The sequence below is a fragment of the Dryobates pubescens genome, chromosome 7, assembly GCF_014839835.1.
Source record: "Dryobates pubescens isolate bDryPub1 chromosome 7, bDryPub1.pri, whole genome shotgun sequence".
Classification (NCBI taxonomy): Eukaryota; Metazoa; Chordata; class Aves; order Piciformes; family Picidae; genus Dryobates; species Dryobates pubescens.
In genome coordinates, this window is record NC_071618.1 from 16975749 (window position 1) to 16996686 (window position 20938).

Sequence of the window (20938 nt, forward strand, 5' to 3'; positions counted from 1 at the left end):
AGAAGTCCCTCTGTACAAGCAGGGACAATGACGCTGTAATGAAGATCAGGGAAGAGACAGTGAGATGGCAGAAAAGTGGATGCATAGGCGCAGCCATAGAGATTGTAGCCATCCAGAAAGTGCCGCTGACAGAAAACATGAAGGGATGCAGAATAGGAAGGGAGAATTACTTACAGTACACTTTTATTTTCACTTGTCCCCCTGATTTTTCTCTGATGAAAAATCAGCTTGTTCTACTTTCTTATCAAGTAAGGCTTGGCTTCTGAACATAAAAGCTTTCTGAGTTTTCCAGGAGTGCTCTCTCTGGGGACAATGTCTCGGTTGATCCATCTGAAACTACAACTGTCTTACGGTCCTTCTCCAGTGTTACTTACTTTTTATTTTGTTTAACATTCTAGCAAAAATTACACATACATAGGTCTGTAATTTCTTGTCTCATTCTGTTTGACAATTGAGTCCTATGTGTCCTGATTAGTTAGGGATAGGTGATCAGTTGGAGTTGGTCTTGGAGGTCTCTTCCAAACTGGTTGATTCTGTGTGATTCTGTTTGGTTTCCAAATGTTCCCTCCTTTGTCCCTGCTTCTCACAGAAAGGTGTGACAGTGAATAGTGCCTGGAGATCAGAGTTCATTGTCTCCTGGTATTAGTTTCATTTTTTGCTACAGTATGCCGCAGTCTGTTTAATCCTGTGATATTTCTGATCTGTTCAGGCAGGAGCAATCTTTTATAAAAAGACTGGCCTGGGTCCATTGCCTCAAGCTCTGTTTAATGGTGTGCCCTTTAACAGAGAAGAAATGAATGCTGCAGAGTTAGAGACAGTTATTCTTCAGAGGATTATTGATGCCACTGGGTTCTTCCAGAGGGCAGTGTTCACGGTATGTTTAACATTTCTGAATGAATCCAAGATGAAATATTTGGTAGTGAATTGTTTAAGTCATGTTTATGTATTAATTTTTTTTTTATAATGAGATGGCTTGAAATTAATAATACTACAACTGAAATTACTGTTACATTAATTTGCTGTCATGGTTTTGAAACAGTATATTTAGATTATACAAGACTGGAGGATCAGCTATTGAATGTTGCAACCAAAAACTAGGAATGTACTGCAGTTGTTTACTGAAAAATGTGTGTCTAATACTTTGAAATACTGTGTTATACTGAAGATGGTCTTGACTTGACATTATCCATAACTTGGTGTATATAGCAGCTTTAACTGAAAGATTGTACAGATACTTGTGTCTTTGTTTGTCTTGAAGATATAAAAGTACAGATTTACTTTTCTTTTTTCTCTTACTACAGGGTTTGTTAAATGATCATATGAATGCAGTGGATTTTCTTATGGATCAGCACAATGTAGTTTCCCGTATAAACCCCACCATTCTTGGAGCAGAAAGAAGATACATACATTTCAGATCCACATCTGGTAAATACCTTTCCTGGCTTGGTGGTTGTTGTGATTTTCCTATGAAGTCTAACATGTTGTGGTTTATGTTTGCAGTTCCATTTGATGTGGAAGACTTCTCTACTTTCTCCTTTTTGGACTCACAAGATAAAAGTGCTGTAATTTCAGACAGCATGAAGTATCTAACCAGAAAAGGTATATTCCATTTCTACATGGGTTTTATATATAGGGGAGGGTTATTTTTATTTATGTATTACAAATTATTGAAATTTGCCACTAAAATATCTGAAGTAAGTATCCCAAGGATCTCATGTAAAAAAAAAAAACATAATAATTTCTCAATATTCCAGTATATGCTTTCAGGACTAGATCATATCCTAATATAATAAACTATAAATAACAGGGCAGTTACTTTAGGTTTAGTACTTCTGAAATTGGATGGATGTCATGGGTAGTTATTTTTTGTTTTACAGACATGAAACTTAAAAGCTTTGCAAGGATTCTGCAGCTTCAGACAGATTCACTTTTTACACTAATATAGTTTTACTTGAGGGTGTTAAAGAGAGTATATTCAGTTTTCAAGCAGCTCTTAGTTGCAGCATGTGAAGAATGTATGGTCTATGTAGTATCTATCAAAATTAGACGTTTCTGCAATGTAAGGAATGACTGATTTTATTTCATATTTATTGGCATTCAGTATCTCTTTATTTTTCCTTTACTTAGATGGTTTAATTTTTATGTGCAAAGTTTTATCTCTCTGGAGAAAAGAAAAAATACATATATTCTGATGAATTATCACTCATTTATATATTTTTATCTTGCTAAAACTTGCACTTTTATGTACATTTGAAATGTTTTTAATGTAAAATGTTCTTATTGCATATGCAAATACCTTCCCTTGGAGTTAGAAGACATTTCAGTTACCACAGGGGGGTCATAACAATACATGGAAATTTGCAATAAGTCTGTACCTTGTTAACTTCTAGGAGAAGACAGTTAACAACTGCTCATTTACATCAATCCATAAAGAAGCAGAATAATGCTGTTAACAAAATCATGCTGTTCTTTCAGTAATTTTTCTGCAGTAGTAACAGTTTTTACTTGTTCCATTATCTGAAAGAAGTGCCATAAACTCACATTTCTTTAGAATAAAATTACTTAGCTCAATTTGATTCTCTGTCTGCAGCTCTATTTGATTCTCTATTGTACAACCACAGGGATGTCCCAGCTAGTTGTCAGATGATGACTGGCTTTCAAGATCTGGTGTTATTTCTATGATTCGTCTCTCTTGTGTAAAACCTATAACCTTTAAGCTGGAATCTACATTTCAAATCTCTGTCCCCAGTATCTAGACTGCAACAACACTTAATAAAAACAACCTCTTCCTAGAATCTTATCAGAACCTTGTAAAATTCTCTTCTATATTTATTAACTTTTAGGGGTTATGTGATAGGCTTGAGTAGACTGATATTCGTCTACATATTATTTTTCATATGCCATTGCCTATCTATGAAGAGTAAAGAACAGAAGGCTATAGGCCAGGACACAGGAAACTTTCTGTGTACACACCTACATGGTTGTTTACTTTCTTTGGACTGTATCTGATATATTCCTGTTCATGCTCAGAAATGGTAATTTTTGTCCTACTTTTGGCCAAAGGACTCTGCCTTTGCTGCCAGGGGAAATGAATGACCTAACTCATGCATTTTTGTAACTACTTCATCCTTTTAGTTTCTGGCTATATGATGAGCTTTCATCCAGTGTTTATAAGAAACCTCTGGTAAAGCAGAGCTCACTTATTATTTAGGGCCATCTTGTTTCAGTGGAAGAACAACAGATTGGCTATTTTAGTGACTTGCTGATATTGATATGTTGAAGTACCTCCTAAGAATTTTATTTCAATTCAGAAGGCAAAAGATTCTGATGTGGTGAAGATGAGTCTTGACAGTTGAAGTCAGCAGTCAGACATGTGAACTTCAAAATCTCAAGCAGGAGTAATTCATTATTCATTTCTCATCAGAAGATTATCCAGAATGTAAAGCAAGATAATCTTTAATTTTCAGATGAAGATGCATTATATGCTGTTACTATCTGGATTATTGCTGATTTTGATAAGCCATCTGGGAGACGATTGCTCTCTAATGCCTTGAAACACCTGGTGAGTTTATGGCTGCTTTTAGTAAAATAATAATAATAATGAATATGTTCTTAACAACACTATGCACGTTCAAAATTACGCTCCTAAATAAAGGTGTAACTATACTTTTCTTGTGGGTCAGGTGCAGACATAAGAGGCTGTGTGTTCATTTTGCTCTACTGTCCTGCAGCACTGGTGTCTTACAGGCCTGTAAATGATATTTTGATTCTTCGACACCTAACACTGAAGGCAAACTGTGATGCTGTGTGTTAGAATGGTGATTTTTCTTCCCAGTTACAGACCTTTTCCCATGAAAAATATGGTCACTTCGTGGCCACAGCTGTGTCATATGATACAGAACACTGCACTGTTCTTGTGCTGCCTTCCTAGCATAGTTTTTTCCAGCCAGGATGAAATTTCTGACCATTACCCCTTGTTACATTCTTTGCTACTGCCAAGAACAGTTTGGGCCTCTCATGGTTTTTCATTTCCCCTTCAGCTGTTGTTAGTTGCTATTAGGATTCTCCATAGCCTCCTCTTTGCTGGACTGAACAAAGCCAGTTTCTGCAATGACTTCTCATAGACCTCTGACAGTCTTGGTGGTCTTTTGCTGAAGTATCTCTAAGCATCTTAACATCCTTACTGCACCGATGGGACCAAAACCAGGCCACAGCAGTGCAAGTGCAGCCTCACAAGTGCTGAGTGATGGAAAGCAAGAACTTTCCTTGATTGGCTTGCCATGTGTCTCCTAACATAGCCTAGTATGCCTCCTGTCCTCTTCTCAGTGAGAATATGCTTCTCAGGAACAAAGTACACGTTTTCAAGCTTTTCAAATAAGTGGTTTTTACAAAAAATTTCCTCAATGGCTGCAATTTGAAGTTTGCAGTTTAAGTATGTTGATTATCAGTGATTTCGTTCCTTATTTTTGTGTTCTTTACTGCAATAGAGTCCATTTACCTTGCCTTCAGTTAGTGGTGCTATTTGATCCTACCTTAGAGTCATCACTCCCTCTAGTAAAATTGAAATGGCTTCACTGATTTTAACAATTGAAATATTTTTTCCCAGTGACTAACATTTTATACTTGTTTTTCTATTTTTCAAAAAGCTATCAAACTATCTACAAAACTAGTTCTGAGGTCTGTGAATGGACACTTGTGTATCCCTCTTGTTAAAAATACAGTCCACCAGAATGCTCAAGAGCAATTGTTCTATTTCAAAAGAATAAATCTGCTTAAAATGTGTTATAAATAGGTAAATCCTTACTAATAACATTTCTTACTCCTAGTTGAAGTTCTGAATTGATACAGGTTTTCTAAAGACAAATAGCTGCCAAAGAAATAAATAATTAAGGACATTTCATGGAGTTATAATAGATATGATTACATTAGGTAACAGCAGATGGAACTGCAAAATGATGTATTATTCTGTATTTTTCCTTGCAGAAAATAAGCAGTCATGCACGTGTTGGGATTTTGAACAATCCATCATCAAAAATAAAGGAAGATAACACAGCTATTGCAAGAGGAATCTTGACTGCTTTTCTCACCCAAAACAACAGCACCTTAAAAAGTTTCCTCAGTAAACTTATTAAGGAAGAGACAGCCAAATCCCTTGCTGCTGGAACTAAAATTGTGAAATTCCTCATCCCAGTGAGTGCAAATTAAATTGGATTACTTTCTTTTTCATTTTACATACATGTTACTGTAAAGGGATGTCTCAAGCTGCGCCAGGGGAAGTTCAGGCTTGAGGTGAGGAGAAAGTTCTTCACTGAGGGAGTCATTCGTCATTGGAATGGGCTGCCCAGGGAGGTGGTGGAGTCGCTGTCCCTGGAGGTGTTCAAGAGGGGATTGGATGTGGCACTTGGTGCCATGGTTTAGTCGTGAGGTCTGTGGTGACAGGTTGGACTTCATGATCTTTGAGGTCTCTTCCAACCTTGGTGATTCTGTGATTCTGTAAAAGTGTTTGGCCAAATGCTGTGGGGTTTACAATCCTTATATAATTTCTAGTCAAGCAAATCTGGATTTCTGGCAACTTTCATTTGATGGAAGAATAAATAATTTCTTTGAAGGAAAAAGTATTAGAGTACTGAGTATAGATACAGGATTACTGGGGCAAAAATTATTACATTTTTAATTGTTGGGTTTTATTTTTCTTAAATAGTGCTTTCCTAATTAACATCACAATATTAATGTTTGTCAGAAATGAAAATTTAAGTAATTGCTTTAGCTTATCAGTTGTGGTTGTTGAGTATTAATAGGCACAGTCTGAAGTGGTTGGAGTTAGCGAGGATTTTATAGTTCTGGCCAACATTTTCTGATGCATTTCTATGAAAATTCATTGGTTTAAAATACAAATGTTTCTAATTTCAAAGTTCACAGGCAGCATGGAGCTGAGATATTTAACAACAGCTGTAAACTACAATTTTTCTTTCAGGAAGAGCTGTAAATGGTAGTATTTTAAAACAGGAATATTTTGAATACTCTGGCCCCACAGTGGAAAATTATTTGGGTCATGCTCTTACTGCATTGTCTAACAAATTTTGGAAGACATAAAGGTAGCTATTTAAGAAGTGTATGCACGTTACTAATAGATTCTTTTAGATACAATTAGTATAACAAAATAAATTTGCTTGATCCTTACATTTCTAATGAAGAAATACTTAACAATAGAGTATAATATAGCAGGATAATTTTGACAGATTAGACACAGTCCTGTTGTAAGAATAGCAAAATCTCCAGCATTTTTTTTTTTTTCTGATTTGAGCACTGTATGTCTTACTGGATTAGATTGGCTTCTCCAAACCATGTTTAAGCTGTATTCAACGACAACATTAAAAACAAATGTTAGGTTTTTAGAGTATTAGGGATTTTTTTTGTATCTTTTTCCTGAAAGTGAGAATACAGCTCAGTTGTTAACAGAGGAGGTTATTTTCATGAAGCTGTGTGCTGGATTTTAGGAAGGTGCCTAATCCTCGGCTCAGCTTTGCTCTTACAGGTATTCCCAGTTGCCCAAGGGTGAAAATTGCACACTAGCTAATTGGGTGACCATGGCTCCACACCAACAGTCATGTACTGACACCGAAGCTGAGGTTGTTTTATTTTGATTTCTGGTTACCTCGTAACTTGAAGAAAATGTTTGATTACCTCCGCTATTACATGATTTATTTTCCTAATACCACCATCTCATGCTTTACCTTTGCTTTAGGGAATGGATGATAATACTTTTGAGAAAAAGTACAATACTCTAGGATTGGATTTAATTAAAACTCACCAGATGTTCTGCCAGGAGGTTCTTAAGCTGCTTCCTGGGCAAATGGCTGTTATGAGCAATGGCAGGGTAAGTAAGAAATTAAGTTATCTCCACGTCTTTTTATTGGTTATTTTTTACTTTCTGGAACTTCAGTTTCAAGCTAAAAAACAGGGCATGTTATTGATTTCCCACTTGTTCAGCCTCTTGTTAGAGAAGGGTATGAATGTTCATCTTGTTTTTCACTTTGTTTTATTCCTAACTTGTTGATTAGCTCTGTTCCGCTGAAGGTACTATGTATGTATGTCATTCCCACAGCTATTTAAGGTAATCTGACAACATTCTCTAAATAGGCTAATATTTGACATATTACTAATTATATTTAAGAATAATTTTTGATCCTAAAGTTACCTGTATTTTATACATCTATTACTAATTATATTTAAGAATAATTTTTGATCCTAAAGTTACCTGTATTTTATACATCTAGGATAAGATAAACTGCTGTATACATAATAAAAAACCAATTACTTTCACTAGGCTAGTATTTCAAGCTCTAGAACACCAGATTGCATATAAATATCAACTTGTTCTATAGACTTAATTTTCAAATTCAAGTATAGTTGTGTTGTTGTTTCAATTTCTTGTATGTCTATTCTGAAACCAATAGCTTTCATTTTGATTTAAAATACAGTGTTTGGTTCAGTGTTTAGTACTTAGAAGGTACTGACTGTCATTAAAATTACAAATACAATTTACACAGTCTACTCTTTGTGTTAACCCTTTTCTATTATCTGCTTATTACTTCACAGTTATTTTATTATAATATTATTATTAATTTTAATTATTTTATTTAATTATATTATATTATTTTATGATTGTATTATATGATACTATGTCAGCATCTCACCAGTAGGAACTCTCTTTAAATTATGTTCTTGGTCACTCTTGTGCATCCTAACTGGCTTCTGATATGCAACTGAAATACCATGAATGAACCCAGAGAAAGTGGTTTTGTTGCTAAAGCATGAAAGAATTGTTGGCTTTTTCTGTGTGAAACCCCTGCCCTCTTTAACTGTATATACAATGTTATTTTATAAATGGGTTATTGCTTTCCATGCCTAAGAAAGCTCAAATGCTGTCATATTTTAAGTTTTGAGGCAATAAGTTTCTCAAAAATACTTGGATCAGTTTGATAATGTATATTCATCTATCTGAAAGGATTATAATTTGAAAAGATTACTTTTAAAAAAGACATGGGATATCCTTCATTTCTGTCCCTCTTTTCTACCCTTGCCATTTCTACCCTTTTATCACTTGTTTTGTTTTTAATGAGTAATTTTTTTTCTAATTATGATTTTGACACTAGGTATTTCTGATTTTTCAATTAGTCTTGATCATATATGAAATACAGAAGTGGAGTTTTGTTAGATAACCTCTCATTTCTAGGAAGCAGTTGAATTTGGGGAAAGAGGCGTTCAGCACCAAACTTTACATCATGGCATACTACTTCCAGGGAGCCCTGTAGGCTCTTGAATTTGATTTGGGTCAGTGTAGCCTGTAGCCTGCTGTCAGACTATGAGTGGAAAATCCAAACAATATCCTCAAAGCTTTTTGTTTGAGGGACTTCATACTTTCCTTCAGACATCTAAAAAAAATAGTATTTCTGTTTCTTGTCTCTGGCTAGCTTACATGTCTTATAATTTGCTCTTTTCTTCCTTTCTATCCATTCTGCTGCTGAGAAGCCTTGAAAAGTCAAGATCATGTTCACAACTTAATAACTAAAAAGTGTGCTAGACATAGTAATTTGAATTTCAGTTGCAAATAATATACCTAACAGTCATTAACTTAGACTTGTTGTTTTTAAATACTGTACTCCTTTACATATATATGTATAAGGAAAAATACCATGGTTATTACCATGGCAGCTGTTCATCATGATTGGTAATGAACTGTAATTGTATAGCTGTAAAAACACAATCCTGTATAGTTACCATGCAGTCCATACTATATAGTTAATAATACTGAGTTATACAGGGCCTGGGGGTGGCATACTGAATATTGTGCATTCATTTACAATTATTAGTTTTGTTTTGGCTTACACAAGAAATGTTATTGGGACATTCTACACTTAGTGGCATTTTTTCCTCTATCTGAGGTGCTGGGTCCTTTAGATGAAAGTGAATTTTATGCAGAAGACTTTAATTTGTTGGAAAAAATAACATATAGTACCTCAGCAGAGAAGATTAAAGCTATTGTCAAAGAGATGGGAAACAGTAGTAAAAGGTAAAATTATTTTGCATTTTGAGACTTTGTGATGTGCTGTCTTGTTCATTGCCTGTGACAAATTGATAGTCCTTTTGCATGGGAAATAGGAACAAAGAATCAAATATAAACTCAGTGTTCTTCATATTATATAGTTATAAATTGTCTACACTCAAAGTGTTTGTTATTTGCATACTATATGCTTGCTATCCTCATACTCAATATCTGAGCACTTCTACACAGACAGTTTTAACTCATTTCCTTTTTAGTATTTCCCTGTCAGACTCACTATACTTACCTACTCCAACCCTTGCCCTGTTTCCTAGAATAAATGGTAGATCTGCTAAATTTTTTATCACTTTTGGCTTGTTATGCCCTTTAACATAGTTTTCCACTGTATGTATAAAACATGTATGTTGGGTTTCAACTGCATGTGTCATTTACCCTGCTGCTGACAACCTCCTGACAGCCTCTTTGGTACCTTGTTGTTACAACACAGAGCAGAAAGAAAGTCATGCTGTCCTAGTCAAGAGACATGAACCCTGTTATCGTTGGTCATATGAGTGATGAGGCTTAGGCATAAAAAGTCACTACATGTCCAAAGAATCTCCTCCTCTCCAACTTGCCTCCATAACATGTGCAGCCCTGCTAGATTACTCCAAATACTTTATCTGATTTCACTGTGCTTACAATCAAGAGGTGAATACAGCTAACTGTAATCATAAGCTTAATAAAACCCAGCACATTTCAAAACCACCATAATATCTGAGAGTTGATACTTGAAGTAAGAAAGTGCATGATTTTGGGGAATTGTTAGAAAAGGAGCTTGTAGAGGTGTGGTCAGATATGGTACTCCAACACCCTGCTGGACAACTTTCATACATCTGTAAATCAAAGTGTAAAGATGAGTTCTTGCCAGTTCTTCATCTAAGGTTCCAGGGGATTTGTACAAAGAGAGAAAAACTTTATTATTTTTCTACCAATCAATTGACTTCCAGTGTCTGAGTATCATTTCTCTTATCCAAAAGGACTGGCACAACTGGAAGAATTGCTACCAAACATCAAGAGGTAGAACTATCAAGGAGATAAGTAGTGAGACACAAAGTATATTTAATCAAATATGAAGACTTAGTGACACTGAAACAGGACTACTAATATTTCAAAGAAAATTCCAGTAACAAATACCAAAACAGTTGGAAGATGTGGCCAAGTACATTTTAAACTTGTTCAGTATAAACTATGAAGTCATGGCACTTCAGGACATGGCAAAGTGGCCATGGTGTGTTGATGGTTGGGCTTGATGGTCTTAGAGGGCTTTTCCAACCTTAACTCTTCTATGATTTATGTCTGTTCCTTGATGTTTGCACAATGAGCAAAACCTGCAAAATAAAGGAATAAGGAACAATCAATTTCATCAAATTGTACCATGCAAACTGTGAAGCTGAATGGCAATTCTGCTAAATCTACATCAGTTAATTTTAAGAAGCATACATTTCACGAGAGCTAAGGCAGTAGTGGTTCTTGGGTACTGTCATGCTCAAAGCTTCAACTCTTAAGGTGATAATTATTTTAAAGAATACAGATTGGGGATACAAGCTTTTAAAACACCCCTTACACAGACAGGCATACATTAAAGTGTGAATGTTTTACTCCTTTTCTAATGAAAAATAAATCAGATGTGCTTTATTTAATATAGTGGCAGTGATTTGATTATGAAAATAGATGCCCTACTGTCATCTTTACCTAAAACAGAGATGAGACAAGATGCTGAATTACTGAAAGAACATCACAGGTAAGTTCTGTCATGGTCATGCACTTAATGTACTTAAATACTAAAACTAGAATGCATTGTTGACTGCATAAGGTCTTTGGAAACTTGAATTAAGCACTCCAATTATAAAAGAAGTTGCTATTGTTGTATGAAGAACCTGTTCATCTGCCTTAGTGTCAAGCGTCTTAACCTTTTTTCTTAATAAATTGATTAGTAGCACTGAATGATTTTCTAGCCTTACCCTTTGCTGAAAAGAGTAAATTGTTGTAATAGCAGTGATAATCTAGAGTTAGAAAACTTGGAGCTGATAAACTTACTAAACTGTTAGGAGGAGTTTCACAGAGTAGAACTAAAAAGAAGCCCTCATTAATTCATTAATGTAGAAAACTCTAGTACAACTTTTGCTAAGCCACAAACTGTTATATGCAGCAGTGCCATACTTAACCACAGCTAAATACACAGCTAATACTACTGGATTACATTCAAATGTAAATTAATAGGGCTCACTGGATTCTAATTCCTTAGGAAAAACTGATCACACTATTATCAGCTAACAGATTTACACTTGTCAAGCTTGTATTAGTGTGCTTGTGTTACGGCTCCTTGTCTTTCTGATCCTAGATTTAGAATGTGACTGTGCCCTATGTGTTGTCTACTATTGTTATTGTTAATGAATGAGACCTGAAATACCAAGCAAGATGTGTACCTGTGAATCCTGTCTGCTCTGTAACAGAATACTAGCCATAGGTGGTACAATTCTAAAATGACACATGATAACACAAGAATGATAACCAAACAAAAAAATTTTGTAATGCTGTTTCCAAATCCCTATTCCTTTTTATTTTCACAAGTGCTCTGGTGTGCTGTGCTTATGGGCTGGTCCTGTTGTTGACAATACCAGAAGTAAAATCAGTAGTATCCTGTTAAAAGCGGGTAACACCTTTTCCAAAGTTATATTGATAACAATCAGTACTACGCTACTACCAGACTGGATGCAGTTTGATTCAGTAATGGTACTCAAATTTCTAGGTGTATTGTTTGTGGGGGGAACAAAAATACAACCCACAACCAAACATTCCATATCGTGTATCTATAGCACATGATTTTTTGTATTGCTGTTCATGTTTAGCTTTCCTAGTGATAACACAGGGAGCAATAATGATTACTGCTTGAAAGGAGGGAAACATCTTCGTGGGCAGTAAAATCTAAAGTGTCTCCTATATTACAGATCTGTGCCTAAAAATGTTTATTTCCACAAATTCAGTTTACAGTTTTCATGTCTCTTTTGTTTAATTATTTTTTTGCTTCATTTTTTTTACAGCGTGATAAAAATTAATCCCCGACAGCACGAACCGTTCTATGATGTTGTTGCTATTGTGGATCCACTGACGAGAGAAGCACAGAAGATGGCTCATTTATTGATTGTAAGATGGTGTTGTGTTGTGTTGTGTTTTGTTTTTTAATTTGCATATTTTGTAGTTTAATTTTTACTAACATTTTTCTTATTCCCATGAACGCTGTAGTACAGGGGCAAAGAAAAATGCAGGTTCTTAAAAATACAGATATTTAGTTATTGAAATTAATATTTAAAACCTAGGGATGATCTAATTCATCATCGAGGTACCTTATTTCCAATTAAAATCCAGATGCTACAGGCACCAGTCCTCTTAAAAGTGAGTCCATAAACGTTCTTTATTGTCAATAGAAGGAAGAAAAGGAGACTGTCTGCATAATATAGAGGGAAAGGATGTCCCATCTCAAAATCTTAAGAGGCAAATGCTTCTTTCTATTAAACCAAATCACCTTAGTTTTCCAAGGTACCTAAATGAGGTGGTCTAAATCTGACCTGCAATATCATCATAAGAAGATTGGACTATAAACCTTTCAGCTCTTGGAAGGGTATTTCTAGGCTTATTAATGCTACCAAGTATATCTAGAAGTCTTCCATTGTGTGTACCTATTGATCATCTAAGGAGAAACTGTCCTAAAACATAGTTCCTAAAATTATTTTCTTTTTTCACTGGCTGCAGAATATCATTCTACCTGAGGTAGCTTTATAGTTTCCCATAAAAATGTAAATTTTTTGTCTTTTCTTTATGGTCTGTTACAATTTTGAAGCCTGTAATTTGATTTTTGCTGCATCCTGGTTTATGTTTTTTATTGCAGTAATTATGAGAGTTTCATAAATTCTTACATTGCTTTTTTTCCCCTCCCATTACCATACCCTTTTTATGCCTTTTGTATCAGATGCTGAAGGATCCACTCTCTCTTCATCTCTAATAGTGAAACATTGTTAAAAATTCATGAAAATGCTGAAATACTAGCTTTTCTCCAGAACCAGGCCTTTCAATTCATCCTTCTCAGTTAAAATGAAAGCCTGATATTACCAAATGAAAATATTTTCATTTTGAAATTGACTGGAAACTCCAGCCATTCAGCTGGAAGTTCATGTTATGGTATGTTCCTTTAAGGATCTTGTAGCTCCAGGAGAGCTCTATTTCCTCCTAGTGCAGCAGGCTTCTTAATAAGTAGTATCTGCTCTTATGCATATCTAGGCAAACGACTCCCATGGTGACCGAGCTGTTCAGCCACAGTAGATCCTTCCTGATTCAAAGGAACTGTAGTCTTACTCAAGAAGCCAGCCCTTAGGAGAGAATAATGAAATGCTCTTGCAACTAAATGAATCAGAAATATTTTAACATAGATGAAACTTTTAAATGAAAAATAAAACGACCTGAAGGTGAGGAAAAAAAGAGGTATCTAATACCTAGAAAGCCACCGCATTCGTATCCAGCAAGCTCAAAACTTGAAGTTTCTAAATGGGTGCCTTTCTGATTCTCTTGCTCTATATATACGTGACCTAAATACTGAAAACTTTAAGCCCTGGGCTATATTTATATTTGAAGAATCTTCTTCTGAATAATATAATTGGTTTAGTGCCCAGTATATTGGGATGGTAACTATTCATAGTGCAAACCAATACCTGAAGGGATCCTACAGGAAGGACGGAGAGAAATTTTTCATAAGGGTGTCTAGCAATAGGACTAGGGGGAATGGTTGCAAGCTGACAAAGAGTAAATTTAGACTGGACCTTAGGAAGAAGTTCTTTAGACTCTGAAATAGGTTGCCTAGGAAGGCTGTTGATGCTTTCTCCCTGGAGGTGTTCAAGGCCAGGTTGTATGAGGCTTTGACCAGTTGAGAGGCCCATGGTGGGGAGGTTAGAATAGATGATCTTTAAGGTCCCTTCCAACCTAAGCCATTCTATGACTCTGTTAAAATTTGTACAGTAACTACCACAGTAAAGCACATGATCTTGTCCTAGTCCATATTGAATATGCCGGTGTTATCACAGGATGTTAGGGGTTGGAAGGGACCTCCGGAGATCAAGTCGAACCCCCATGCTAGAGCAGGACCATGGAACCTAGCACAGGTTGCACAGGACACATCTAGACAGGGCTGGAAAGTCTCCAGAGAAGGAGACTCCACCGCCTCTCTGGGCAGCCTGCTCCAGTGCTCTGTGACCCTCACAGTGAAGAAGTTCTTTCTCATGTTGAGGTGGAACTTCCTGTGCTGCAGTTTCCATCCCTTGCCCCTTGTCCTATCACAAGGCACAAGTGAGCAGAGGCTGTGCCTTCCTTCCTGACACCCAGACCTCAGCTATTTATAGACATTGGTCAGATTCCCTCTGTCTTCTCCTCTCCAGACTAAACAGCCCCAGGTCTCTCAGCCTTTTTATCACAGCAGAGATGTTCCAGTCCCTTCATCATCCTTGCAGCCCTCCATTGGACTCTCTCAAGTAGATCCCTGTCCCTCTTGAACTGGGGACTGTTATGATTTATTTCTTTTTCACCCTGTTGAAAGCTTGCTGTTCTGTGTCACTTAATAGCCACTTCAAAGAAATCTTTTGGTAATTTTTAAATATAGCCCAAAAGTTATTCATATAAAATGGAATTGAGAGTGTGTGAACAGATATAGGGAAATTATAATCTAAATTTTGCTGCTTAGTCTGAGAAAGAGGCAATTTAAGGACAGTATCAAGGTATGAATCAGAGCATGAATGAGAGCAGAACCAAAGCTTTTATCTGTTTCTAAAATCTATGCTGGACTGTATAAGAGCTGCTCTATGTCCTCTTCAGCAGGAGGCAGGTACTATTTTTCATATAATGCATGTTCTCTTTTTTTCACAAAGTTTGGTCATAGATGTCAGCATTGAGTATTTCCAGACAAGGCAACCGTCACTGTCTGTCCAGCCATAACTTGACCAAAGCTGAACTGCATCAGTTCTCAATGGAATGTATGGAACACCTAACTAGTCCTGAAGTTATGAAATATTATACATGGTGCCACTGAACAAACTACATATCCCCTAGCCTAACTGCTTTATTCCAGCAGTATGTAACTTAGAATCACAGAATCACCAAGGTTGGAAGAGACCTCAAAGATCATTAAGTTCAACCTGTCACCACAGACCTCATGACTGAACTATGGGACCAAATGCCATGTCCAATCCCCTCTTGAACACCTCGAGGGATGGTGACTCCACTACCTCCCTGGGCAGCCCATTCCAATGACAAATGACTCTTGGTGAAGAACTTTCTCCTCACCTTGAGCCTAAACTTCCCCTGGCGCAGCTTGAGAATTACTTACTTTTTCTCTTGTTCCAGTAACTGACAAAAAAAAAAAAAAAAGGAGAGAAAAATCAAATCTTTTCTTTCTTTTTTTATTCTAAATTATCTTTTGCCTTTTTGTTTGTTTTTTCTGTCTTCAGAGAGAAATTCATATTCCATGCCTGAAATGACAGCGATCTCTCAAGGCTCCCCTTCTGGTAATCTAGTCAGATTCCCTGTGTAGCGGAGCTCATAGGACTTACTCTTGTCAGCTTGAAGAAGATCTTTTCATTTGTTTTTTAAATCTAATCTTAAGTGGTTGACTACAGATCACAAATCATACTGAGCTTTTGGAGTGGCTAATTAGCCTGACTGTTAAACTCAGACTTGGAATTGCAGATTATTGTTTAGCTCCATGCTGTAAGCATCTTCTCATCATTTTGGGAGTTCTATTGAAGATTCTCTTATAAGAGTTTGTTTTCAGTGTGATATTAATGGTGATGTTCACAAACAGTTCCATCTGACTGATTGAATAATGGTAGTTTACTGAGTTAATGCTTTTCAGATCAGTTGTAGTAACTTAGAGTAGTTTTTTTACAACATGACTGCACATGGTTTAAATTATTTTCAAGCCATGTAAACTGAAGTAATTCAAGCATTTGTTACAGTCTGAAATAATCTCTGAACATCTCCATACTTTTATTTGCATTTTCTTAATTACAGTAATTTGACTGAACTCTTTAAATGCCTTGCTATAAAAGAAGGCTTTACAGTCTTTTCATGTCTTGACTTGAATGCCCTGCCTTTTGGTGTCCTCATAAGCCCTAAACAACAGAGCTGAGTGTAGTATTCTGGAAGGTGCATTGTTGGAAACCACAGACATAGTGCCTTCTTGTCTTATTGGCTATTTTGTATTTGAGTTGCTTTGAGAGGTTAATTAAGGATGGTGTTATTCTTTTGGCTACAATACTGCATTAAATTTTATGGCCTGTTGATGACCATCTGACCTCGATGCCAGGAAAAGTTATGAAATAGGTCATCCTGAGTGCCATCATGCAGCGTATACAAGACAACCAGCTGATCAGGTCGAGTCAGCATGGGTTTATGAAAGGCAGGTTGTAGGAGAAGGGCTGAGCCAAGCTTAATTGTGTGAAATTCAACAAGGCTGAGTGCCAGGTCCTGCACCCAGGTGAAAACAATGCCATGGTAAGCTACAGACTTGGGGATGTGTGGTTGCAAAGTTGCATCTTGGAGAGGCACCTGGTGATATTGGTTGACAGTCAACTGAATATGAGCTAGCAGCGTGCCCAGGAGGCCAAGAAAGCCAATGGCATCCTGGCTTGTATTAGAAACACAGTAGCCAGCATGAACAGGGAGGTGATCATCCCCCTGCACTCAGTACTGGTGAAGCCGCACCTTGAGTACTGTGTTCAGTTCTGGATCCCTCACTATGGGAAAGATATTGAGATTCTGAAGCATGTCCAGAGAAGGGCAGGGCAGTGAGGCTCGTGAAGGACCTGGAGCACATGGCCTATGAGGAGCATCTGAGGGAGCTAGGGTTGTTCATTGTGGAGAAGAGGAGGCTGAGGGGAGACCTCATTGCTCTCTACAACTACCTGCAAGGAGGTTGGGTGAGGAGGGGGCCAGCCTTTTCTCCTGTATAACAAGCAACAGGACTAGAGGAGATGGTTAAAAGCTGCACCAGGGGAGGTTCAGGCTGGATGCTAGGAAATACTTCTTCACTGAAAGGGTTATCAAATATTGTGCCCAGGACAGTGGTGTAGTCACCGTCCCTGGATTTGTTCAAGCAGCATGTGGACATGGTTTAATGTTGACCCTTCAGTGCTGGGTCAAAGGTTGGTCTGGATGATCTTCAAGGTCTTTTCCAACCAGACGTGTTCTGTGACTCTGTAACTGAGGTCATACCTCAGTCTTTTCATTCTGCACACAACCAACTACCAATGCATATTGCTGAAGTATAATTCTTACTAATGGGATGAGATTATTTTGTCTTGTTTGAAGATAAACTCCAGTACATAATTTGGATGCAACATCTTTAATGTTAAAAATTCTGTGTATGTTTTAGTAGATGAGACCAGATAGCACTGGGTTACAAATGCTTTTTTATTCTGAATGGTAGACAGATCGTTGTATAGCTGAGCTCTGTTTTGATTATGGTCTTTAATCCATGTCATGTAATACTTTCACCTCTTATGCTTTTGGTGCTGTTTAGGTTCTTGTTTCCTGCTTCTTCACTTGTTCTCACTCTATGCCATTCCCTAGTCTTTGTTTTTTGCTCAGTGGTTTTTCAGGTGACACAAAGGATGAGAGTGATAAACCGTACAAGCAGATCAGGTCCCTAGGACTATATAAAGTTGTAGCACTAGCTACTGAGTGGAACTGAGGAAAGGAAAAAAAGAACAGTTACAGTAGAAAGATTTCAAGGATGACAGTTGTCTTGTCCCATTTCAGTAATTTTTAGATCCTCAGTAGTATCAATATTTTGACTTATCTTTAATATCCTGGTTGTTTTTCTCATAATATCCATAAGAGTAGACACAGCTGCTTTATGCACTCAAATAAGTGCTTCAGGTCAGAAGCCACAGAAATAAAGACAACTTGGAAAAGATTTTTATGAGTGCTTTAAAGAAATTAATAACTTCATTAACTTTAAACAAAGTAGATTGTCCTAATATTATGGTTCCTTTATAACAGCATCCAGAAGATTAATATTTTTAAAATTAAGAAACTGAGAAAGAAGTAGAAATATTTTAACTTACTGGAATGTTTTGAAGCTAATTGAATAGTTTAATGCATCATTCATCATTGCTGACATTTTTGTATACAGCAATTTTAACAGAAGCCAAAGTCATTGTTTTAAGGTTGGTTATTGGAAGAAAGGCACATGTACTTAGAAGCTTTAAAATCTTCATGAAAACACAATATAAGAAAAGTGATAATATAATTTACACCAGTACTGGGAATTTGGGATAGCTGGTCTTTAAGGAGCTGCATCACTATTGGGAAATGACATTTTGACTATGAAGAATATCATGTGCTAAATCATGCAGTTTTAGAAAAGGTCAAATCTTTATTTGGAATATCTGACAGCATCCCTTAATATACAGATATATTTAGAACTTTAAAATGTTTGAGATTTCTACTGAAGCTTGAGAAATGACAGGATGTTGCAAGGATAACTGGCTTGTTTCAAAGTTTGATTAGCAGGAACAACTTTTTGTAGTAGAAATTTTTATTTCTATTTTTTTTTCCCCTGTAGGTACTCAAAGACGTTATCAACATGAAACTTAGGCTGTTTTTGAACTGCAGATCCAAGCTGTCAGAAGTGCCATTAACAAGGTAAGTAGTTACAGTATCACAGTATCGCCAAGGTTGGAAGAGACCTCGAGGATCATCAAGCCCAACCTGTCACCACAAACCCCATGACTAGACTATGGCACCAAGTGCCACATCCAATCTCCTCTTGAAGACCTCGAGGGATGGTGACTCTACCACCTCCCTGGGCAGCACATTCCAATGACAAATGACTCTCTTGGTGAAGAACTTTCTCCTCACCTTGAGCCTAAACCTCCCCTGGCGCAGCTTGAGACTGTGTTCCCTTGTTCTGGTGCTGGTTGCCTAGGAGAAGAGACCAACCCCTTCCTGGCTACAACCACCCTTCAGGTAGTTGTAGAGGGCAATGAGGTCACCCCTGAGCCTCCTCTTCTCCAGGCTAAACAATCCCAGCTCCCTCAGCCTCTTCTCATAGGGTTTGTGCTCAAGGCCTCTCACCAGCCTTGTTGCCCTTCTCTGGACACGTTCAAGTGTCTCAATGTCCTTCTTAAACTGAGGGGCCCAGAACTGGACACAGGACTCAAGGTGCAGCCTAACCAATGCAGAGTACAGGGGCACAATGACTTCCCTGCTCCTGCTGGCCACACTATTCCTAATGCAGGCCAGGATGCCATTGGCCTTCTTGGCCACCTGGGCACGCTGCTGGCTCATGTTTAGGCAGCTGCAGATCAGCACCCCCAGGTCCCTCTCTGTTTGGCAGTTCATAAGTTTTCATATAAACATATTATCTTGCTTGTGTTTGGAAAATAAAGAATCCTTAGCACCATATATTCTCTTAAAAGGTAAACAGTGATTTGTGTTTCTGGATTCTTTTGTGGCACTGGTTATTTGCTTTGAATGTGAGTTGAGTGCTACCAAAGCAATTTGCATTTGTCAGGAGAAAAATTCTAATTCTGTGGTGTCAAGCATGGGATCACAGGGAAGTGTTCTTGTCCATCAAATGCACTTCTCATAAACTGTGGGTAAATCAGCGGAGAGTCTTTCATGCCTGAGGGAACTTGCAAGAGGGAGATTGTCTGCTTAACTTGGTCAATTCCTACAGTCTGTGCAATGAATATTACAGATTATGTTCACTGGAATTCATTTGAGTAAATGTACAGTTTGCATTTGAGACCTCATTCTAATTGATAAAGAAAGTACCTGTCTTAAATTGAAGTTCAGAGTTCACTAATTTGGTTTTAGATATTTACATAGAAGCCAGCTCCCCAGAAAGGGTTACTTTCCCTCTAAGAGAAAGGTTAAGCATTGCCATTCCTTCGGCAGGTATTGTATCCATAATCATTATGAGAGAGACATGGTAGCCTGGATTTTGCAGGTGTTAGTACCTGGTTCATTCCCTGTGCTTGGCAAAGGTCAGAGGAAGAGGTTTTCTGGCATCATTTAGAGAAACTTCAGACTGCGAGCTGCAAGGCAGCTGCATCAGCACCGGCCAGCTCTGTGATGTGATGAGAGGGAAGGGGGCTCCCGGAGACAGGGAGACTGGGGATGGGAGGCGAGGGGAGGCGACCCGACTCAGTCTCTCATGAAGGTGCTTGAGAGGGCAGCATGGCCAGGGATGTTCCTGGAGAAGCTGTGGGAGATTTAAACCCAGCAACACTGGCAGAGGCTCTCAGACCGCAAGCTGCGAGGCAGCAGCCTTCTCGCTCCTTGGAACCCAGCAAGTGGGGCGCGAGAGGGAGGGAGCATGGTCAGACAGCTGGCAGCACCTGGCCATTGGTACAGGCAGGCTAACAGGCACAGGGAGTGCAAATAGTGACAAAGTATACCCCATGGGCTCCTTTTGAGTTAGCTCAGTAGTTGTCATGAGCAGGGCATGTGGGCAGGACACAGGGTGTTTCAGTTTTACTGAAGGCATGATGGTGGCTACTTGGAGGAGGAAAACTGTGCTCTCTGCTCCCACAGTTAATGGTGTAGCCAGGGCAGGAGTTGGTCGCTGTGGCAAACTGCTGATCACAGTATCACAGTATCACAGTAACTAAGGTTGGAAGAGACCCCAAGGATCATCAAGTCCAACCTGTTCCAACAGACCTCACAACTAGACCATGGCACCAAGTGCCACGTCCAATCTCCCCTTGAACACCTCCAGGGACGGCGACTCCACCGCCTCCCTGGGCAGCCCATTCCAATGACGAATGACTCGCTCAGTGAAGAACT

The 20938-nt window shown here is 37.8% G+C and overlaps 1 protein-coding gene across 1 annotated transcript in view; it reads left to right on the forward strand.

Moving 5' to 3' along the window:
* Positions 1-20938, forward strand: part of UGGT2 (UDP-glucose glycoprotein glucosyltransferase 2) — a 99652-nt gene that overhangs the window by 46916 nt on the left and 31798 nt on the right. The window contains exons 17-26 of the mRNA XM_054163005.1: positions 710-874; positions 1302-1425; positions 1501-1599; positions 3468-3562; positions 4984-5190; positions 6746-6877; positions 8946-9073; positions 10749-10844; positions 12145-12247; positions 18711-18790. Coding sequence (XP_054018980.1) covers positions 710-874; positions 1302-1425; positions 1501-1599; positions 3468-3562; positions 4984-5190; positions 6746-6877; positions 8946-9073; positions 10749-10844; positions 12145-12247; positions 18711-18790 — 1229 coding nt within the window. The remainder of the gene's footprint in view (positions 1-709; positions 875-1301; positions 1426-1500; positions 1600-3467; positions 3563-4983; positions 5191-6745; positions 6878-8945; positions 9074-10748; positions 10845-12144; positions 12248-18710; positions 18791-20938) is intronic.